Here is a 17,770-nt window from a genome sequence, read left to right on the forward strand (position 1 = left end):
TCCCTCTGTCAGTTTGACAAGTCCCAGTGTCAACGATACGGAGGCTTCCTCTGCAACGGTGAGTGTGGGGCCGTCGGCATTGTCTCAGATAGCGAGCTTGAGGCACCGCGTTGCGTTAGAGTAACGCTGTCTGTCGGGAGACAATGGGGCTGTCGTAAGACGTCTAGATCTTTGTCATACAGTTTGTGTTCCCTAAACTCCACAAAATCTGAGTCTTTGTGAGAGTGTGAAGCACTTGAAGTAGATTCTAACCTTTTCTCTCTGTGTGTGTGTGTGTGTGTGTGTGCGTGTGTGTGCGTGTGTGTGTGTGTGTGTGTGTGTGTGTGTGTGTGTGTGTGTGTGTGTGTGTGTGTGTGTGTGTGTGTGTGCGTGCGTGCTAGACCGTGGTCGTTGCTTCATGGGTCAGTGTGCGTGTGCAGAGGGCTGGGAGGGACCGGCCTGTGAGTGTCCCATGAGCAACCAGACCTGTCTGGACACTAAAGGGGTGAGCGCTACATCATCTCTCTCTCTCTCTCTTTCGCTCTCTCGCTCTCTCTCTTTGTCTCTGTTTCTCTCTTTCGCTCTCTCGCTCTCTCTCGCTCTCTCTGTCTCTTTTTCTCTCTGTCTCTTTCTCTCTCTCCCTCTCTCGCTCTCTCTCTCTGTCTCTTTTTCTCGCTCTCACTCTCTCTATCTCTCTTTGTCTCTCTCTTTCTCTCTCTGTCTTTCTCTCTCTCTATCTCTCTTTCTCTCTCTCTCTCCCTTTTTCTCTCTTTCTCTCTCTCTCTTTCTCTCTCTCTCTCTCTTTTTCTCTCTTTCTCTCTATCTTTGTCTCTCTTTCTATCTCTCTTTGTCTGTTTCTCTCTCTCTCTCTCTCTCTCTCTTTGTCTCTGTCTCTCTATCTCTCTTTGTCTCTCTTTCTCTCTCTCTCTCTCTCTGTCTCTGTTTCTCTCTCTCTCTCTTTGTCTGTTTCTCTCTCTCTCAATTCAATTCAAAGGGGCTGTATTGGCATGGGAAACACATATTTACATTGCCAAAGCAAGTGAAAAACAATAAACAAAAGTGAGAAGACACAAAACAACATTAACAAAAAACTATTAGAAATGATTAGTAAACATTGCACTCAACAAAGTTTCAAAAAGATAAAGACATTTCAAGTGTTATATTATCAGCTATGTACAGTGTTTTAGCAAGGTGCAAATCATTGTGGAACGAATAGTGGAGAAAGATAAATAAACATACAAATATTGGTGGTATTTACAAATATTTTCTCATGGCAACAGGCCACAAATCATGCTGTTGTGATTGCATATTGTGGTATTTCGCCGAACGGATATGGGAGTTTAGCAATGTTGGATTTGTTTTCAAATTCTTTGTGGGTGTATGATCTGTGGGAAATATCTGTCTCTAATGGAGTCATACATTTGCCAGAAGGTTAGGAAGAAGTGCAGCTCAGGTCTGACTATGGCGACCTCTCAATAGCAAGGATATACTCGGGGCTCAACTGAGTCTGTCCATAGTCAAGGATTGTCTTTATTTTGGGTCAGTCAAAGTGTTCAGGTATTCTGCCACTGTGTACTCTCTGTTTAGGACCAGATAGCATTCCAATTTGCTCAGTGTTTTGGTTGATTCATTCCAGTGTGTCAAATAGTTATCTTTTTGTGTTGCTGGCCTGGGGCTATGTGAGGTCTGTTTGTGAACAGAGCCATAGAACCAACTCGTTGAGGGGACTTTTCTCTGGGTTGATCTCTCTGTAGGTGAGGGCTTTGAGGTGGAATGTGTGGGCATCGCTTCATTTTAGGTGGTTGTGGAACTTAACAGCTCTGTTCTAGAGGGGATAGACCTATTTCTGCTCTGCATAACATTGTTTGGGGTTTTGCGTTGTACACAAAATATATTTTAGCTAAATTCTGCATGCAGAGTCTCATTTGGGTGTTTGTCCCATTTTGTGAACCCTCCCTCCCTCCAGATTGCGACAATATTTTTCATGAATGATCTAACCCCCCCCCCCCCCCCCCGCCTCTCTCAGGGTGTCTGTAACGGGCGTGGTGTGTGTAAGTGCGGTCGCTGTGAGTGCCAGGACTCTGGCCTGGCCATGACCCCCACCTGCGAGGCTAACTTCCAGGCCCAGCTGGGGATGTGTGAGGACAAGAGGAGCTGTGTCCAGTGTCAGGCCTGGAAGACCGGAGAGAAGAAGGACAGCGACCAGTGTGACCGGTGCCAGTTCAAAGTGGTCATGGTGGACGAGCTCAAGGAAAATAAAGAGGTGATTGAGGCGTGTAGTTTCCGCGACGAGGATGACGACTGTACGTACCACTACACCGTGGACTACCCTGAGGAGCAGACTGACAAGGAACTGGAAGTACAGGTGCTTAAAAAGAAAGGTGAGGCATGACCAGCGTTCATATATGGGTGACAGGTGGCCTAGAGGTTAGAGTGTTGGCCCAGTAACCGAAAGGTCGCTGATGTGCCCAGGGTCGCTGTTGATAGAGGCAGAAAATGGCTACCCCACACTCTGAGGGTGTCACAGTGAGAGTGGGATATGCAACAAAAAAAACACATTTCCAATTCACACAAGGACAGACATAGGCACCCGCCTAATTATTATAACCCTTATACATTTGTTTATATGACGCTAATACAACCACAGGGTTCCCTGGTTTGTTCTGGAAGTGCTCAGCATCTTTGTGACTTGCATCCGGGTTGTGATGCTGATGTTATGGTTGATGTGGTGGTGGTCCGTCCCCTTAGACTGTCCCCCTGCTGGCTTCCTGTGGCTGATCCCTCTCATCATGTTCCTCATGCTACTGCTGGGTCTACTGCTGCTCTGCTGCTGGAAGTACTGCGCATGCTGCAAGGTACTGTCCGGCCACAACCATAACACACCCAACCATGGCCTTGCCACACTCTGAAGGAAATAATCCCTCTTTGCCTCCCTCCCTCGTTCTCTTTCAGGCATGTCTTGCTCTGCTGCCATGCTGTGGAAGAGGTGAGTTCCTCGAGCCGTTTCACTTTTATGAACCTTTTAATATCCTTCTGTGCGCATATTACTGGATCTGTACAATGTTTCCAGGCAGTATTATAACGTGTGATTGAACATGTGTTTTCCTATGTGTGTTTGTAGGCCGTATGGTTGGCTTTAAGGAGGACCAGTACATGCTCCGCCAATCCCTGCTCACCTCTGACCACCTGGACACGCCCCTAGTGAGGACCGGCCCGCCCAAGAGCACCGACGTGGTTCGCTGGAAGATCACCGACAATGTGCACCGATCGCCCAATCACCCGCTGGCGCAGGTCCAGCCCAACCCCAAAGAGACCAGTGAGTGTGAAGTGTTTCCGAATTCCATCTCTCCCATTGGTTGGAGTTATCACTAGAACTTCCTGGTTTACATGATCATGATTCTGAGTGATGAAACATGAGCCCTAATCCACCTCTCTTCTCCTCTTCTACTCGTCCTAATTTGCCTCTCATCCTCCTCTTCCTCTCCTCCTACTCTCTTTCTCCTCCCCTCTTTCCTCCTCTCTTCCTCCATCTATAGTCCAGTTCCCTCTGTCCCTGCGTCTGAACAGGTTGTTCACAGAAAGTCTGTCTCACCCCGACGCCAGAGACACGGAGATGCTGCGCAGAGAGGTTGATGACAACGTGAGTGTGTTTGTGTGAGTGTGAGCAAGCTGGGTGTTAATATACAGTATTGTATGACCATCCTTGTGACAGGGGATTGCCTTGTGTATACTTTATGTGTGTCTTCTCTGTATAGCTGAATGAAGTGTACAAGCATGTTCCTGGAGCCCAGAAGGTTCAGAATACCAAATTTAGGTGAGTCACTTATTTCAGGATGACTTTCAATCCCTCTTGAATTTATTACAATGTAAGTCATTTTTGTGCATGTTGTCTAAATCGTATTTCCTCATGTCATTACTGATATTCTGGTTGTGTGTCAGATTACAGAGAAATGCTGGTAAAAGAAAAGACCACACAATTGCAGACACAGTCGTGTCCGCTCCTCGCTCCAGCTACCCCGACATCGTCAAATTGACTGAGAAAAACGTCCAGTCTGGAAACTTCCAAGATCTCAAAGTGGTGCCGGGCTACTACACAGTGGCCACAGATAGAGGTGTGTGTATGTCTGTGTGTATGTCTGTGTGTATGTCTGTGTGTTGGGAGTTTATTAACTGTCTCTCCATCTCGCTCTCTCTCTCGCTCTCACTCTCTTCTCTCTGCAGAGGCGGCTGGTGCCGTGGAGTTCCAGGAGGGGGTGGAGACGGTGGATGTGCGCGTGCCGCTCTTCATCAAGGAAGATGACGATGATAAGAAGCAGCTGCAGGTGGAGGCGGTGGACGTTCCTCTGGGCATCGCTGAGATAGGGAAACGCTTCGTCAACATCACCATCATCAAAGACCACGGTGAGAGCCAATCAGAGGAGCCTTATCTAACCCCTGACCTCCATACTCTTACACACACACGATTCTTCAAAACCATATAGCATTACAAAACACTTTCTTACTATTTATTTCCAGTGAATATGTGTATATTTCTCTTTTAGTTTGTGTTCTTCCCCTGACCTTATTTAGCTCATAATTGTGTGTGTCTTTCCTCTCCTCTCCAGCCAAGAGTATTATGTCGTTCCTCCAGCCTTCCTACACCTACAGCCGACAGGACAGAGTGGCTAACATCCCCATTAGCAGAGAGATTATAGAGGACGGACACACACAGGTCACCTACCGCACCCGAGACCTCACCGCCAAGGACAAGAAGGTAACACGCGCACGCACACACACACACACACACACACACACACACACACACACACACACACACACACACACACACACACTAAAAGACAGCAATATCACACCTTTCATTACTCTGTTTCTTTTTCCAATCCTAACTACTCTTCCCTCTCTCGCCAGGACTATGTGACAGTGGATGGGGAACTGTCCTACGGGCCAGGGGAGACCCAGCAGACTGTCCCTGTGCGTCTATTGGAGCTGGGAGAGGGAGACGGTCTGCTGAAGGACACACAGGTCAAACAATTTGTCATGGACCTCAGTAACCCAAGACAGGGAGCCAAGCTGGGACGCTACCCCAGAACCACCGTCACCATCACTGACCAACCAGGTGAGGTTATATACTACTGTCACTATCACTGACCAACCAGGTGAGATTATATACTACTGTCACTATCACTGACCAACCAGGTGAGGTTATATACTACTGTCACTATCACTGACCAACCAGGTGAGGTTATATACTACTGTCACTATCCCTGACCAACCAGGTGAGAGGTTATATACTACTGTCACTATCACTGACCAACCAGGTGAGAGGTTATATACTACTGTCACTATCCCTGAACAACCAGGTGAGGTTATATACTACTGTCACTATCACTGACCAACCAGGTGAGGTTATATACTACTGTCACTATCACTGACCAACCAGGTGAGAGGTTATATACTACTGTCACTATCACTGACCAACCAGGTGAGAGGTTATATACTACTGTCACTATCACTGACCAACCAGGTGAGGTTATATACTACTGTCACTATCACTGACCAACCAGGTGAGGTTATATACTACTGTCACTATCACTGACCAACCAGGTGAGAGGTTATATACTACTGTCACTATCACTGACCAACCAGGTGAGAGGTTATATACTACTGTCACTATCCCTGAACAACCAGGTGAGGTTATATACTACTGTCACTATCACTGACCAACCAGGTGAGAGGTTATATACTACTGTCACTATCACTGACCAACCACGTGAGAGGTTATATACTACTGTCACTATCACTGACCAACCAGGTGAGAGGTTATATACTACTGTCACTATCACTGACCAACCAGGAGAGAGGTTATATAATACTGTCACTATCACTGACCAACCAGGTGAGAGGTTATATACTACTGTCACTATCACTGACCAACCAGGTGAGAGGTTATATACTACTGTCACTATCACTGACCAACCAGTTAAGAGGTTATATACTACTGTCACTATCACTGACCAACCAGGTGAGAGGTTATATACTACTGTCACTATCACTGACCAACCAGGTGAGAGGTTATATACTACTGTCACTATCACTGACCAACCAGGTGAGAGGTTATATACTACTGTCACTATCACTGACCAACCAGGAGAGAGGTTATATACTACTGTCACTATCACTGACCAACCAGGTGAGAGGTTATATACTACTGTCACTATCACTGACCAACCAGGTGAGAGGTTATATACTACTGTCACTATCACTGACCAACCAGTTAAGAGGTTATATACTACTGTCACTATCACTGACCAACCAGGTGAGAGGTTATATACTACTGTCACTATCACTGACCAACCAGGTGAGAGGTTATATACTACTGTCACTATCGCTGACCAACCAGGTGAGAGGTTATATACTACTGTCACTATCACTGACCAACCAGGTGAGAGGTTATATACTACTGTCACTATCACTGACCAACCAGGTGAGAGGTTATATACTACTGTCACTATCACTGACCAACCAGGTGAGAGGACAGGGTCCAGGGTGTATCACATAGCATGAAAAAAGAAAGAAAGATACCTGTATATTATTTTGATCATTTCAATAGTTTTAATATAACAGTGTTTCTTTGGATCTTCGTCCGTTCACAGGATAGCGTCGCACAACAGGTCCCGGACATTATTATCATGGGTGTTGAGAACATGGGTAACAGCCTCATTTGAGGTTAGAAAACCAGCCATAACTTCCTCCTCTGTAAGATGGCCATAACACACTTCCTTTCTCGTTGCTTCCCTCAGAGCCCAGTGTGATGATGTTTATGAAGAGCACCCAGAACTTCTCCACAGCTGACCCAACCTACTCTGTCCCCGTGGTCCGCACACGCAACCAGGAGGGGCCCGCCACCGTCCACTGGAAGACCCGCAATGCCAAGCGCTTCGAGCTGTCCGGTCCCCTCAAGTTTGCTCCCGGGGAGACTGAGAAGAACATCGTGATCGACCCACGCCCTCACCCTGGACCGGTCAAACCAGAAATCTTCCAGCTGGAGTTGTTTGACCCCAGTACGAACGCCGCGGTCGGGGAGAGGAAGACGACAATGGTCACGATTACAGATGGAGGTAATACACACAGAAACAGACACTGAAACACACACACACACACACAAAAACACACACATAGAGTATGGGGTATCTATAAGGAATCTGATGCATGAGATGTGCATCACTAAAATAAGTGCATTCCCTCAGCATTACCAGAGATTGCCCAGAAGCAGCAGCAGGGTAAGGACTTCATCAACCGGACAGCCATGTCTCCTGGTGGTCGTCTCTTCTCTCCCACCAACGTCAAGGCTAAAGCCACTGGCCCACGAAACATCCGTCTCAACTGGGACCCTTAGGAAGCCCCCTGGGCTACAAGGTAAGGAACCCCCCCCCCCTCCCTCTCAAGATCTAACCCCTTGGACTGCGAGGTGCTGAGAGGAACTGTCATGCAGGACTTAACTTACCTTGACTTAAACCCTTTTACCCCGTGAGGAGCATAGTTCATCAACAGAGGAACTCATTAGATTCGCCCCCTTGACCCACCTGCCAATTTTTGCTGTTGGAAATTAGGAGATTATTTTCCAAAAATCTTTGGAGTGTAATTTTGGAGTATACAAACAAACGTTGGAAGAGTGTTCATTCCAACCAGTGTTTCACCTGTGTTTTCTACATCTTCTGTTTCCCTCTCCCTGGTTACCAGGTGAAGTATTGGATCTATGGGGACCCTGAGACTGATGGCCAGGTGATAGATGTGAAGACCACCCACGCTGAGCTGACCAACCTGTACCCCTTCTGTGACTACGAGATGAAGGTGTGTGGCTACAACGCCCTGGGAAACGGAAACTACAGCGACATGGTGCCCTGTCAGACCCTGGAGGACGGTGAGTGAGCACACTTCCTGTTCTTGTAAAATATGGACTACATGTATTGTCTTTCACAAATAACACTTCTAGGATTGTGGACAGTTCTTTTTTCTTTCTTGTTAAATATTGTTGGGTCGACACAGGATGTAAGCTCAACGATTGTGTCAATTGTTTTCCCCTCTTTCCTACCTTGTGATAAATGTTTCCTCCTTTCTTTCCTCCCCTCATCCCTCTCTCCTCTCCTCCTCCAGTCCCCAGTGAGCCCGGTCGTCTTGCGTTCAACGTCATCAGTCCAACTGTCACTCAGGTCAGCTGGGCGGAGCCTGCCGAGACCAACGGTGTCATCACCAACTACGAGGTCCTCTACACACCCATCAATGACAACACAAGTGAGTGACCAATCAAATCGAAGAATCACCGAATGCCTCTTAATGCCTGTGCTTCTAACACATTCTGACGCGTACATATTAGAACTCAATCATTTAATGGGATCTCTGTGTTCTCCTCTCCCTCGTCCTTCCCCCTGTTAGAGCCGATGGGTGTAGCTAAGAAGGTGAAGATAGACAACCCTAAGAAGAGGATGTTGCTAATTGAGAATCTGCAGTCGGCCCAGACCTACTGCTATAAGGTCCGGGCTAAGAACAGCGTTGGCTGGGGTCCATTCAGAGAGGCAACCATCAACCTGGCCTCACAGCCCGTCAGACCCATGTCCAGTGAGTTCCTCTAAGGGTACTGCGTTGCTGTTTTGTGGAAAATAAATCCTCAAATGAACCAATGAAAACCAACTGTTGCTGCAGCCCTCAAGGACCTGAATTGTCTCCTACTATAGGATGCGATATTGAATTGGATACTTTTAACATGACCATAGTTTGAGTCTCCTCCCTCTCTCCATGCAGTCCCTATCATCCCAGACATCCCAATAGTGGACGCGGAGGCGGGGGATGAGTACGACGGCTACCTGATGTACAGCAGCGAGGTCTTGAGGTCGCCAACAGGCTCCAAGAGACCCAGCGTCTCAGACGAAGGTGGGTGCCCACAGACTACGCCACCTTAGCTGGCTCTCGGGAGCCTGTCTCTCCGCAGCCTACCTTCAGTGGCGTACTGTATGTTGTGGTTTTGTAGTGTGTTTTCAGTGGATCCCATGAAGAATAGCTGTTGCTAAGTAACCGCTAATGGGGATGAAGCTCACTGTTTTAGATGTATACATATTGGGTAGTAGCCCCCTCATTAAGCCAGTGAGCTTCACTGCTCTGTGAAACCAAGTGAATGCAGACTGGATAGGACAGGACTGTTTTAGATGGGTTCCATGCAAAGAAAGATATTTCTATCCATCTTCTGTCGTCCAGTCCTCTGCTCACTGAAGGAGAGAAAGAAAATAAATAAAAACAGAAAAGGTCTTACAGTGTCATGGTCAAGGGGCTTACAAAAATGACTGCCTCCTCCACCCTTCTCTCTCTCTTTTTGCACTCTTTCTTCCTTCTCTTTCTGCCTCTTTTTTCTCTCTTCCTCTTTATTTGTTTCGTCCGTCCCCCCACCCTCTCTCCCTTTCTCTCTCTGAGGCGTCTTTTAAGAAACTGACATTTATTTATTTTGATCTCATGAGATCATCAGAATATTTTCTTCTTCATGGCTTTGGGTTCTATCATGCCAGTCTTCATACCAGTCTTTATTTTCTTCTTTATGGCTTTTTTTTTCGTGCCAGTCAAACCTTTCCTACCATTGATCCAAACTGAAAAGAAATCTGTGATTGCTGAAAGCCTCCAGACATCTGTAGTTGTAGATATCACCGAAGCTACATACATGCTGCCTCCTCCTCTTCCTCCTCCCTCCTTCACTCCTTCCATCGCTCGCTCTTTCACCAATCACCACGCTTCAAAACAACAACTGCCATGCAAACTATCAATCCAGACCATCACCCACCCACCCTGCTTGCTTCTCCCCTCCATAACAAGGCTTTATCAAGTTGGTGGGTTCCAAGCTGGACCTGCGTTCGGTGTCCTGGAAGAGGCATGTGGATGTGATCCCCTACCATCTCAGCACAGACACAGACACCAGCACTGACGAGACTCCCCGGCCCAGTCGAGCACAGACCCCATCCCTGAAAGGTGAAGACCACCTACCTGGAGTGCTAGACAGCCAGACAAGACAGACAGATAGACAGAAAGAAAGATAGCATGCCAGCTAATGCGCATGGCAGCCACCAACCTCCAAAGCTGCTGCAGTGCCCCCTTATCATCTCCTCTCTGGCTACACAAAATATGCACGATCGGGGATCCTTTGAGATGAGCCTGAGTCTTCAGATCGCTAATCATCAGCATGCGCCTTTCCTCACGTCTGACATCTGCCCTGAAACTGCCACCTGGTTCTACTCTTATCCCTACCCCTGCTGCACCTCGCGACCTTCCACCCCACAGAGGGTTCCAGGCATCAACTGCCTCTCCTCCAGTTGATGATCGTGGACAGGCTTTTCCAGGTGCCTGTTTGTCTCCTCTGTCTGTCCTCTTTACACCTCTCTGTAGAGAGAGACCCTGGAAGGGAGGCAGCTTTTAAAGCTTGTGTAAAGGCTTCTCATGGGTGTGAAGGTGGTGATAGCAAAAATATGTCCCTGTGTGCAGTCTGAGGTTGTAAGGTGGCCATTTCTCTTGCAGTTCGTTGTGATTTGTTGCTATCGATGCACTTGAATCAATTGTTTTGGTTCCAAAATGTTTGGTTTGGGTTATGTTGGGTTCCAGAATGTTTGGTTTGGGTTATGTTGGGTTCCAGAATGTTTGGTTTGGGTTACGTTGGGTTCCAGAATGTTTGGTTTGGGTTATGTTGGGTTCCAGAATGTTTGGTTTGGGTTACGTTGGGTTCCAGAATGTTTGGTTTGGGTTACGTTGTGTTCCAGAATGTTTGGTTTGGGTTACGTTGGGTTCCAGAATGTTTGGTTTGGGTCACGTTGGGTTCCAGAATGTTTGGTTTGGGTTACGTTGGGTTCCAGAATGTTTGGTTTGGGTTACGTTGGGTTCCAGAATGTTTGGTTTGGGTTACGTTGGGTTCCAGAATGTTTGGTTTGGGTTACGTTGGGTTCCAGAATGTTTGGTTTGGGTTACGTTGGGTTCCAGAATGTTTGGTTTGGGTTACGTTGGGTTCCAGAATGTTTGGTTTGGGTTACGTTGGGTTCCAAAATGTTTGGTTTGGGTTACGTTGGGTTCCAGAATGTTTGGTTTGGGTTACGTTGGGTTCCAGAATGTTATTGATGTTCTTTATGTTCTCCTCTCACTTCTCCGGCTCTCCTCATCTTTGTCTGTCAGACCAAATGAACGGCAGGTGGGAACAAAACTTCCTGTTCCCCGGGGGAAATAATTCCATGTCGCGCAGTGCCAATATGTCGTCTTCCAGCTACAGCCAGCTGTCTCCCATGTCCACCCTCAGCTCCAACCACAGAGGAGGGGCCGGAGGTTCCATGACCACGGAGTCCTCCACAACATACCTCTCTGGACAAGGTACGGATGGATGCAGATTCTTTCTTACAATGTGTCAGCTTTTGAATCTTTCTGTTGACTTACAATGGTATGATAGTGACAAGAAATTCCAGCTGGCTTGTCTTCACCAGAACAGTAGCTACATTTTACAGAGTTCAGCAAACTTGGGAGATTTTGAGTTTCAATGGGCAACGTGTTGACACCAAAAGTTTGAAAGGCATTGCACTCAGAAGGCATGCTAGAATTCCACGGTTATGTATCCATGTCTCTGGTGGTTCATCATTATTCTACTCCTGTCTTTTCTTCATGCTAGAATTCCACGGTTATGTATCCATGTCTCTGGTGGTTCATCATTATTCTACTCCTGTCTTTTCTTCTCCTCTCCAACAGGAGGGAACTCGCTCTCCCGCACTCAGGTGTTCGGGGGCGGGACGCGCACAGAGAATGTTGTCATGAGGAAGCGGTCAGAGAACAGAGGTTACTATGAATATGATGACAACATCCGAGATTCCATCGTCATAGGAGACCTGTCCAGTGGATTGTCGGGATACACAGACGGCAAAAGTAAGATTCGTTGAAGTTGAGGCGTATTTGAAGCATAAAGTGCCGATCATTTACGATCCACACTGACACAGGTCCCAGGTCACAGGCATATTTCACCGAGCCACTGAGACGAGGTCTTTGACTATGAGGCTTTTGCTTAGGAAAATGCCACTGCATAGTATTTAGAGATTTCTGTCCTCTGCTCTTGAAAGCTGGGAGAAGCTTATCTGTTTGCCTGTAGCAGTCGGGGCTATAAATGTCAGATATACACATCATCTGCAACAGGTTTACTGAGGAGATGCATGAGGCGGATGGCTTGGATGTCAGTTATCGATTATTGGGGCTGGTGGCTGTACAGGGCTATGCAGGAGCTATGGTGACTGTCGCTCTCCCCTTTTCTATCTTCTGTCGTTCTCTTTCCTTCGATCCTCTCCCCTCCCTGTGCTCCTTCTCCCACTCCTTCACTTCCCTCCCTCTCCTGTCCTCTTTGTCTCGTCCATGTGTTCCCTTTTTGCTCGCTCCCTGCGTTCTCAGGTACGTATGGCTTCAGCCCCACTCAGACACAGTACAGCTACAGTATGTCTCAGGTCTTGCGGGGCAGGACCCAGTCTGAGGATGTCAACGATGCGCTACTGAATCTGGACAGGGTGCTCCAGGGTGAGTCCGTCTGCCGGCAGCACACACACAGAGCTGTCCTCTCTCACACCACTGGGACTATAGCAGGGCTTAAAGCTACACTGTGGGTTCATAGTAGGACTCACCACTCCCATTGCTGGTTTGAGAGGAAGGCTTGGTGTTGCTAAAGCTGTTTTTTGCTGTGATGTGTTTGGTTTAGGGAAAGTTCTCTCTTTCTTTCTCCCTCTCTCTCTCTTTAGTTCTCTCTCTCCATCGAGCTCACTCCCCGCTCACTAATCCAATCTTACCTATTAACTGTCAATGTAACCCCTGTAATTTACTTGACTCCACTTAACCCCTAACCCCTGACCCCTCTTTCTCCCCCCATCTCTCTCTGTCTGTCTCTATCTCACTGACCTCTCTCTCTCCCATCAGACTCTCGTTTGGCCTCTGGGGTCCCTGACACCCCCACCAGGTTGGTGTTCTCTGCCCTGGGCCCCACGGCCCTGAAGGTCAGCTGGCAGGAGCCCCACTGTGACAGGGATGTGCTGGGGTACTGTGTTCTCTACCAGCTACTCAATGGAGGTATGGACCCATGACTGATTTGTGTCACATTGTAAACACATGGGGTTTTGTTGATGTGCGGAAGAAGAATGTTGTTTTTCACTTGTGAACATAGTTCTCAGGTTTTTATTGACTAGGATTTGAAGAAATGTGTCTTTAACAGTTTCCTTAGCCCGGTCAACTTATTTAGATCTCAAAACCTTGTCCCAGAATACCTTCAAACTTTTTCAGTGGGGACCCCATTTTTTCAGCCAGAATTTCTGGGCATCCCATTTTTTCCATAATAACTTCTCGTGAACCCCCACCCCAAATATAATGACAGCCTTACAATTGGTCAATTCCGATTTTTACTTCAACAAATAACATTAAATTCATTACATTTTCATATCAAAATTAAAATAAAGCAATAAATAAATTTACTCATAAAACATTAAAAAAGATTCTAAGTAACTTTATCCAAAAATGTGTGTATATTGTCCCATACAATTATCTGTGCTCTTAATTTTTTCCAAACCACCCCCCCACCCCAAAAAAAACAATTGGCAACCCCACTGCAGTACCCCCTTAGTGGGGTCGCGACCCAGACTTTGAGTACCACTGCTCTACAGTAATCAAAGCCCCTTTGTCTCTCTCTCCAGGTGATATGAAGCGTATAGACGTGTCCAGCCCAGCAGAGAACTCTGTGGTGGTGCAGGACCTGCTGCCGAACCACTCCTACCTGTTCAAGGTAAAGGCTCAGAGTCTGGAGGGCTGGGGACCAGAGAGGGAGGGAGTCATCACCATAGAGTCAGCCGTCAACCCCAACAGCCCACTCAGTCCAATGCCAGGTAATCAGCAATACATCTCTGTTGATCCATTTTTATCCACACTCCTTTGCTAGCTAATTCACACCTGACCTCTTTCTGTTTTACTCTATATTTACTTTCTCTCTCCAATTCCCTCTTTTTATCTTTAATCTCCTTTGTCCCTTCTTTACACCTTCCTATTTTTTATCTTCCTCTCTCAATTCAATTCAATTCAAGGGGCTTTATTGGCATGGGTAACATGTGTTAACATTGCCAAAGCAAGTAAGGTAGATAATATATAAAGTGAAATAAACAATAAAAATTAACAGTAGATATCACACATACAGAAGTTTCAAAACAATAAAGACATTACAAATGTCATATTATATATATATACAGTGAGCACTCTCTCTCTCTCTCTATTTCTCTCTCTCTCTATTTCTCTCTCTCTCTCTCTTTCTTTCTCTCTGTTTCTCTCTCTCTTTCTTTCTCTCTGTTTCTCTCTCACTTTCTCTCTCTCTCTCTTTCTCTCTCTTTCTCTCTCTCTCTCTCTCTGTTTCTCTCTCTCTCTCTCTGTTTCTCTCTCTCTCTCTCTGTTTCTCTCTCTCTCTCTCTTTCTCTCTCTTTTTCTCTCTCGCTCTCTCTTTCTTTCTCTCTGTTTCTCTCTCTCTCTCTCTCTGTTTCTCTTTCTCTCTCTCTCGCTCTCTTTCTCTCTGTTTCTCTCTCTCTCTCTCTGTTTCTCTCTCTCTGTATCTCTCTTCCTCATTCCCTCTCTCTCACTCACTCTGTCTTTCCCCCCTCCACTCTGAGCACCCCCAGTGCTCCAGCCCTCCTAATATTCACAGCTCCGTCCCTTACCTCTATCCTCTCTAACTCCCGTTCTCCCCCTCTCCCTCAGGTTCTCCCTTCACTCTCAGCACCCCCAGTGCTCCAGGCCCCCTGGTATTCACAGCTCTGTCCCCCGAGGCACTGCAGCTGAGCTGGGACAAACCCCGCAAACCCAACGGAGATATCCTGGGCTACGTGGTCACCTGTGAACAGCTGCACGGAGGAGGTGAGACTGAGCGCTGACTCCAAATCAGATTTGTTATGGACAACGCTTGACTTTCATAGTTATATTTCTATTCACTTTCATTTCATATTCTAATCCCCACCTCCTCTCTCTCTCTCTCCCCTCCAGGTGACATGCGTTCCTTCCAGGTGAGCGGTAACAGCGCTGAGACCAGTCTGACGGTTCCGGACTTGAGTGAGAACATGCCATACAAGTTCAAAGTTCAGGCCAGGACGACGCAGGGCTTCGGGCCCGAGAGGGAGGGTATCATCACCATCGAGTCTCAGGATGGGGGTAAGAGGACAGAGTCCTACAACACTCTTTTTTTATCCAGGGTTTTTATCTAGTGTTTAAATTGAAATGAATAATGTGTCGGTACTCACTTTAAATTTATCATACTGGGTTTCTTATTTAGATGCCGATATTCTATACGTTTGTACATTTGGAATGATGTAGTGTATAGAATTCTCTGTCTCTCTTTTTTCCCTTCTGTAGGTAGCACGTCTCAAATAGGTGGAATAGGTGGAATGTCTCAACTAGGAGGGCTAGGTGGTATGTCCCAAATAGGAGGCCTAGGTGGTATGTCTCAACTAGGAGGCCTAGGTGGTATGTCCCAAATACAAGGCCTAGGAGGTATGTCTCAACTAGGAGGCCTAGGTGGTATGTCCCAAATAGAAGGCCTAGGAGGTATGTCTCAGTACAGCAGTCAGTCCTTGACCAAGAGAGATGTGTTCCAACTGCCGACAGAGGTCAGCACCCACAGCAACGTCACACACACCATGATCAACGACCCCTACTTCTCAGGTATCAATTGAATCTCTTTATCTCTCTCCCTCTCCCTCACACACACACACAGACACACACAGTGTCTCTCTCTCTCACACGCTAACTCCCTCTCCTACCCCTAGGGGACGGTATGATGATGACTTCCCAGCACACAGAGACCAGTGGCATGGTAACCCGTCATGTGACTAAGGAGGTGGTCCAGAGGAGCATGCAGGTGGCCGGCTCCAGCAGCGTCACCAAGAAAGTCGAGAGGTCGTTCTATGAGGCTTGAGGTCAAAGGTCAACCACAAGATGGTGGTGTTCCTGGGGCCCAACACACCGTGCTCACCTTTCTGTCTGTTACAGTGGATCCTGTCCTGTCCTGCCCTCTGTCTGACATGGGATTAATTTCATTATTTTGTCTCTTGTTTCTATCTTGTTGGAAACATTTTACATTCAAAGAACTCCCCACAGTCTTGTTGGAAGTTTGTCATTTTTATACACAATACTCATGGCTCCCTCTACTGGTTCTAGCTGGTATTACGCCCAGAGGCTTTAGATTAGGCTACTGCGCTAATCTGAGGTGGTATCACAATAGTTTAAAGTAGAGCCCGCACTGGTGTTAATATCTCTTGGCAGAGATTACCTGAGAGATAATGGAGGGAGAGTGTACAAGTGTTTATACCGGCTGGCTGCTAGATGTCTAGCAAGATGGCTGCAGTTTGTTAATTTGATTACATTTACATTTTTTAAAACATTTGAGTCATTTAGCTCTTGTCCAGAGCGACTTACAGTTAGCGCATTAATTTTAAGATAACTAGGTGGGACAACCACATATCACAGGTTGTCTCATTTTAGTAGCAACCGCCTGCCAGTACACTTAACTATGTTTGTTTGTAGGGGCTCATAGAGAATTGTATTATTACAATGTTGGTGATTCTCACAGTCATTACTTTTACAAACATGAAATATATTAGGCTGGCGTGTTTTCTTTGTCAGAAGAGATTGAATTGAAATGTTGATGCCAAATACTGTATTGCGATGTATTGTTTGTGTAAAAATATGTTTCCTATGGTTTTGCATATTTCTTTTTTTTTGTACATTTTCCATGCTGAACAAAGTTAAAGAGATTCTCTGGTACGTGTGTATACCTTATAGCCAGTAGTTCTGAAGGTAGCGCTCACAAACCAGAAGTGGTCCCCGAACATTCCGTACTATGTCACACGTCTGCAGAAATGTGCACCACGTCATTGCTTTCTCTCTCGCGCTTGATGCTGTGTGTGCTATCTTGCTATCTGTCACTCAGATGGCGAGGGACTGAAGCTCATTGGCTGAAACTCGCCCCACACGGGGGCAAAATGTAGAGAAAATGGAGCCGTACAGCTTCCAGAAAACAGTCGCTATCAAATTGGGAATTTGGTGGCTAATTGAGGTAAAACAGTAATTCTGCTCATAGATTATGCCTGTATGAACTACACATTGACACATCCAGCCCAAATTAGGAGTTTAAAAAAATACTTAGTCGCCAAAGTTCTGGAGCATGTCTTTAATAAATCCATAATGTAGATATAACATCATACGGTAACAGTATTTCATACTTTAAATGTTTTTCTCATTACTGTATAATTGTTTTAAAAAGAGTACTTTGGTCTACAAGCATGTTATGCCTAACTAATATATTCTAGCATAGATAGAAAACTTGGTCCTGATATTTCAGAGGGATATGTTTTGTGACAAAAAGATTGTATTCTCTTTATAATGTATTTTTACACCTATGCTGTGCTTTGGTTCAATTCTAAATACTGTCTATTGTAACAAGTCCTTACACTTAGTGAGATATATGGCAAAAAATAATTATACTGGTTGAATGTAGAAGTTGAATTTGATAAAAAATTAAATTAAATAAAAAGTCGTAATGATATTTGATAAATATACCAAAAATAAATGTTTATACTTTGTCATCATAGCTACTCATGAATTACTTTGTGTAACGTTCATACAATAATCTGCTGTTTTTTTTTATATCTGACATGTCCATTTTATGGCATTTAATAAAGATTGAATATGAACCTCAATACTATAGTTGCATTTCTATCTATTC

General features: G+C 46.0%; 1 protein-coding gene across 1 annotated transcript in view; it reads left to right on the forward strand.

Annotated features, from left to right (window-relative positions):
- The window catches only part of LOC135523763 (integrin beta-4-like), a 30,557-nt gene extending 12,813 nt beyond the window's left edge, over positions 1-17,744 (forward strand). The window contains 28 exon segments of the mRNA XM_064950649.1: positions 1-58; positions 381-484; positions 2,006-2,360; positions 2,728-2,834; positions 2,932-2,965; positions 3,101-3,295; positions 3,516-3,619; positions 3,735-3,793; positions 3,919-4,091; positions 4,201-4,380; positions 4,584-4,732; positions 4,888-5,095; positions 6,780-7,097; positions 7,227-7,370; positions 7,373-7,395; positions 7,720-7,900; positions 8,134-8,271; positions 8,413-8,595; positions 8,779-8,907; positions 11,176-11,367; positions 11,737-11,910; positions 12,424-12,546; positions 12,940-13,089; positions 13,707-13,895; positions 14,752-14,907; positions 15,034-15,198; positions 15,400-15,708; positions 15,813-17,744. The exon segment at positions 1-58 is cut by the window's left edge and continues 148 nt beyond it. Coding sequence (XP_064806721.1) covers positions 1-58; positions 381-484; positions 2,006-2,360; positions 2,728-2,834; positions 2,932-2,965; positions 3,101-3,295; positions 3,516-3,619; positions 3,735-3,793; positions 3,919-4,091; positions 4,201-4,380; positions 4,584-4,732; positions 4,888-5,095; positions 6,780-7,097; positions 7,227-7,370; positions 7,373-7,395; positions 7,720-7,900; positions 8,134-8,271; positions 8,413-8,595; positions 8,779-8,907; positions 11,176-11,367; positions 11,737-11,910; positions 12,424-12,546; positions 12,940-13,089; positions 13,707-13,895; positions 14,752-14,907; positions 15,034-15,198; positions 15,400-15,708; positions 15,813-15,961 — 4,449 coding nt within the window. The 3' untranslated portion in view covers positions 15,962-17,744.
- Positions 17,745-17,770: the final 26 nt, after the last annotated feature.

The sequence above is a fragment of the Oncorhynchus masou genome, chromosome 31 (genome assembly GCF_036934945.1).
Source record: "Oncorhynchus masou masou isolate Uvic2021 chromosome 31, UVic_Omas_1.1, whole genome shotgun sequence".
Classification (NCBI taxonomy): domain Eukaryota; kingdom Metazoa; phylum Chordata; class Actinopteri; order Salmoniformes; family Salmonidae; genus Oncorhynchus; species Oncorhynchus masou.